This window comes from Rhagoletis zephyria, unplaced genomic scaffold, assembly GCF_001687245.7.
Source record: "Rhagoletis zephyria isolate East Lansing unplaced genomic scaffold, Rhagoletis_zephyria_1.1 Rzeph_scaffold_06645, whole genome shotgun sequence".
In the NCBI taxonomy this organism is placed as follows: domain Eukaryota; kingdom Metazoa; phylum Arthropoda; class Insecta; order Diptera; family Tephritidae; genus Rhagoletis; species Rhagoletis zephyria.
Window position 1 is genome coordinate 28,273 of NW_016163728.1, and position 4,898 is coordinate 33,170.

General features: G+C 42.1%; 1 protein-coding gene and 1 pseudogene across 1 annotated transcript; one reads left to right on the forward strand and one right to left on the reverse strand.

Moving 5' to 3' along the window:
• Window positions 1–1,186: 1,186 nt before the first annotated feature.
• LOC108373383 (uncharacterized) lies at window positions 1,187–2,359 on the forward strand. Its single transcript, XM_017629255.1, has 2 exons — window positions 1,187–1,865; window positions 1,936–2,359. Exons 1-2 carry the CDS (start codon window positions 1,407–1,409, stop codon window positions 2,311–2,313), a joined length of 837 nt encoding a protein of 278 aa, XP_017484744.1. The 5' UTR covers window positions 1,187–1,406; the 3' UTR covers window positions 2,314–2,359.
• Window positions 2,360–2,361: 2 nt separating this feature from the next.
• Window positions 2,362–4,898, reverse strand: part of LOC108373380 (pre-mRNA-processing factor 6-like) — a 3,713-nt pseudogene continuing 1,176 nt past the window's right edge.

Sequence of the window (4,898 nt, forward strand, 5' to 3'; positions counted from 1 at the left end):
AACGAAAGAAGATACCGAAAAGCATTGAACAGTGCACACATCTCATAAGGAAAAGTGAATTATTACGAAATACTAATCCAGTGGCAGCACAATAGCTATTTTGGAATCTCGCGTTTCAGCTGGCAAAGATTGTCAACTTCTTTTTAATAACAAAATAATCTATCTTAGGTTGATAAAACTGTGTTTCTTTAATAAATAAGTTAAATTATATATTTTAATAGTGTTTAAAAAGTGTGAACAGGTGATTTAGTGAATCTTTGTCGGTGTAATTGCCCATCGAAAACAACGAAATTTAACAAAAGTTTTTTGTTCATAACTTTTAAATGGTTAATAATATTATCTCCCCCCTCCGGATTGTTAATAGGGGGGCCGAAACGCGTCGTTTGATACCCCTCCCGACTTTTCCGCACCTTTTTTAGGGGTTGTTACCGCACCCTAGAGAATTACCAAATAATCAAATGAAACTGCGTATTTGATTGAAAATCTCACTTTTTTCGACTTTGAGGACAAAATGCAAATGGTCGCCTGTAGCACTATAATAATAATTTTCATTGAAGTCGCCACAAGTTATATATTTTGGCAAAAGAGATATTGAAGAAAAGCTACGAAAAGTACCAAAAAAAACACTTTTTTGAAAAAATCCATCCATTGTCCGATAATTTTAAAATAACGAATATAATGCGGGACAAATGCAGGATACTTGGAAAAAATCAGTACATTTTCAGGTTTTTTAGGTATGAAAAACTACGCAGGACCGACCTTTGAAAAACAGTACGGTCCTGCAAAAACAGAACGGATGGTCACCGTATATATGTTAATCAAGGCCAAAGCTGACTTNGCAAAAACAGAACGGATGGTCACCGTATATATGTTAATCAAGGCCAAAGCCGTCTTGGGGGGGTTTCTTGCTTGACGGGAACGATCCAGCGGCACTTTAGTATTTTTTTGAACACAGCTGTATGTACTAATGGCTTGGGCGACATCTGCTGTCCAATATTACACATTACCCGCACGGATAGGTTTGGGACTTTTCTCTCCCAAAAATGCAACCTCGGAACACGGAATTTCAAAAAAAGGGAAATAATTTAGCAACGATTGTTTCAATTGCCGTTTCCGTTTTTGTGATGTCAAAAATTCCGCGCGTTTAAAAAGAAATAGTNATGTACTAATGGCTTGGGCGACATCTGCTGTCCAATATTACACATTACCCACCCGGATAGGTTTGGGACTTTTCTCTCCCAAAAATGCAACCTCGGAACACGGAATTTCACAAAAAAGGAAATAATTTAGCCACGATTGCTTTAATGCCGTTTCCGTTTTTGTGATGTCAAAAATTCCGCGCGTTTAAAAAGAAATAGTGTCTTCAGTCATTTGCAAAATTCCACAACTTAATAAAATTACTAAAAATGGATACATTGGACGTAGAAATGTATGACATTCACGGCAGTCAGTCGCCCGTAACAGATGTAAATACATCAATCGATATTAGTGAAAACACAGCGGAGCTAGACCAGGCTTTAATCCAGTATGTAACAACCTCCAGTCGGTTACTTTTTGCCGAACGTGAAGAAACTTGGAATGATTTCCACACAGCGAGTTGGAATAATACTGAAAAGTTCACCGACTATTCAACTGAGCAGCTACGTGAGCATTTTCTGCAAAAAGTGCTACCGAAAATACAAAACTATGAGCTGACCGCTACACAAATACAAATGTTTGAGCTGCTAAAGTTGCAACCGGAATATGAGCGGACTCCCACTGGTTACGTACGCATTCCAGCTAATCGGCGTATAGGCTTTAACCGCCAGCCGAAAGAAGGAAAAGATTTCATACTGGTCAAACAAACGCGACAGCTGCGGCAAATGGTGAGTGTATGCGAAATGTTAGTTAACACAATTGTACATTTTGGGTAAAACTTACAATTTATTTCAACAGTTGAATGAATGCTCACTAATTGAAGGCGAGTTGGATGCAAATCAAGAATTTGATTTGAATAAGCCTGAACATTCACCGACTCACACGCTATTGCTGCGTGCACCTTATGAGCGGCAGGGTACTGGCTATAATTACAAGTTCTCCAAAGAAAATGCTGCGTTATTGTCTGCAGCGCTCTCAAACGACTTTGAATTGTTCGGCCGTGTTTTAATCGAGCCAAAGGAAATTCATAAGCGCTTACGCGATGCAAAACGCGATTTTGAGCAAACTGCACGTATGCCGGAAAATTGTTTGGATGCCGAAAAATTAGTTGCCAAAATCAAGAAGTTGAAAACGTTGTGTGAGGCGATAGTGGATGTAGTGACTAGTCGCTTTTAATATTCAATGCATTAATTTTATACTAATTATTTTTTGTATTACTTTTGCATTTGTGAATACACTTTTTAATTTCATCGTATGGATTTAATGAATAAATTCTAAAAGTTTCAAGTTCTCAAATTAAAATTTATGCTGGTATTGATAATTGTTTAACCACGCCATTCAATATTTCTGGTGTCTTGAAGCACCAATTTTTAATATGTTTGCTCACTCTGCACCAGGCCTCGCCATGCTTCGGCTCAGCTGTTACACAACGCTCTAAGACTTCCTTCTGTTGCTCTTCCGTACCATGCAGCATCTGGAATTTGTAAAAATATGCCCAAGCATCGCCTAGATCGGGATCGATTTTAACCTATCAACAATTTAAAAAAGTTTATTTTTAATAAAAAATTAAAAAATTATTTACTATTATTTCCATTAACATTTACCGTACGATTGAACCAGTCGCGACATTTAGTGAATTTATGTTCTGACCAGAGCAACTTTGAAACAGCCAGCAGCACATGGGGATCGTGTTCACATTTTTTGAGCGCATCAACTGACTTCGTTTTGCGCTGCGGCTTCGATTCCATGTGGATCGCCTCAGCCCATAGCTCACCTGAATTAGGGCATTCCTGCAATGCACGCGCCATCATTGTGCTAGCGATTTCTTTTAAGCCAGCGCGCAATTCTATGCGTATTGCTTCCAACCATAGCATTACAGTCTTCGGATTCCGCAAGCGTCCACGCTCTAGTATTGAACGCGCCTTAGTAAGTGTGCCCTTGCGTTCTTCAAGCTTAGCAGAAAGTGCTCACAACGGTATAGATGTTGGACACTCTTTAATACCTTGAGTGTAGGTCTCGGCCGCTTCATCCAAATGATTTTTTTGTTCTTCGATTTGTCCTTTCATCATCCATAGTTTAGGAAAGTCAGGGAATACCTTTACAGCCTCATCAAGCAGGCGCAAAGCATCTCCCAAATTGTCGAGCGCCCATTCTAGGCGTGCAGATTTCATCATAACACGTGGTGTAGGCGCCGATGAACGTGCTTTAGCTAGCAAACGGCGTGCACGCTCGTATTCTGCATTCTCTGACTCCAGTTTGACAGCAGCCAACCAAATGTCTTCAGAGTTAGGATTCGCTTGAAAAGCTAACGAGAGTATGCCACGCGCAGCGGGAACATCACCAGCCATCCACTTGGATTTGGCGCCCACTAGCCAGAGCACCTCAGATTTAGGACAATGTGCTACGGCGCGTTGAAGCAGCGCCTCCAGAGATTCGCGCGTACCATGACTTTTCTCGAAGTAGGCTGCACGCAACCAAATACTCTTCTTTGACGGGAACACCTGCAGCGCGTACGCATAGACAGCACGTGCGCACTCTAATGCATTCTCCTTTGCGCACTGTTGAAAAAAGGAATATCATATACATTAAAAGTTGATCGAAAAAACAATAAGCATTTAACCAAACCAAATTTTAAACCATGATACTCACGAACTCAGCGTCATCAATCCATGTTTGTTTGCGATCCTCCTCCTCCACGCCTACACTAATTACAGCTTTTACTATGGCCTGGCAGTAGTGCACCGCGCCAGATTTCTCCGCTTCAATGGCCTCCTGGAACCATTGTTCGCGGTTGATCTCAACACCATTTGCGGTAAGTGATGCCAATGAACGATCGATAATTTTCTCCACCATGTGTATATTTCCATTTGCTTCTTCCAGCTTTGCAGCAGTTGTCTAAATTTGTCTATCCGTAAGTATATTCACACGCGCCTTATTCAGTACCTTACGTGCATTTTCATAGGTTTCTAGACGTGCCAACGCCAGCCACAACTCCACGCTAGTGTTGCAGCACTCGACAGCACGCGAGAGTAAAATACGCGCATCATCAGGATTCTCTAATTCGACAGCAGCCTTCCAAAGCCGCACCGAGTTGGGAATGTGTTCGAGCGCTTTGCGAAAAACGCGCCGTTTTGCTTTTGTCTCCGTTTCCAAATCAGCAGCCCATATCCAAATACGCACCGAAGTAGGAATGTGACGCGCTGCCTGAGCAATCACAGTCTTACCTGTGTCTGGCGGCTGCAAACGCGCTGCTTCTAACCACAAGTCCTCCGATTGGGGATTGATCTCACAACCACGCATTATAAGATTACGTGCCATTTGCACTTTGCCAGTTACTTCTTCCAAACGTGCTGATGCAATCCAAGCAGGTGGATGGTTAGGGTTCGTTTCACGAACACTTTTCAATAAGAGGCGTGCTTTCTTGATATAATTTATGTCACCGCCGTAAGTGGGTATCATGCTTTGCAGGTCAGTCAGATAGCCCTTCGGATCAACAACAGTTTGACCGGTTACAGAGTCAGAAACCTGCGAAAGCTTAACATTCATGAGCGTGTTACGCGCCTGGCCAATCTTGCGTAAATCCAAATCGCCGGTTGGTGTAAGCATGCCAGGCGTGGCTACACCAGGTACCATTGAGGCAAGCCCAGATGAAGGATCGATTGTTGAAGTAGCTTCACCACCGAGATTACGCGCCAGCACGCTGTCAGGAAGCGGTGTGAATTTCTCTGCACGTGGATTACGCTGCTTGCGATTGCGACTGT

Coding starts and splice junctions, on each gene's coding strand:
- LOC108373383 (XM_017629255.1), top strand. CDS start 1,407: ATGGATACATTGGACGTAGAAATGTATGACATTCACGGCAGTCAGTCG. Junction 1,866..1,935: donor CGCGACAGCTGCGGCAAATG/GTGAGTGTATGC, acceptor TTATTTCAACAG/TTGAATGAATGCTCACTAAT.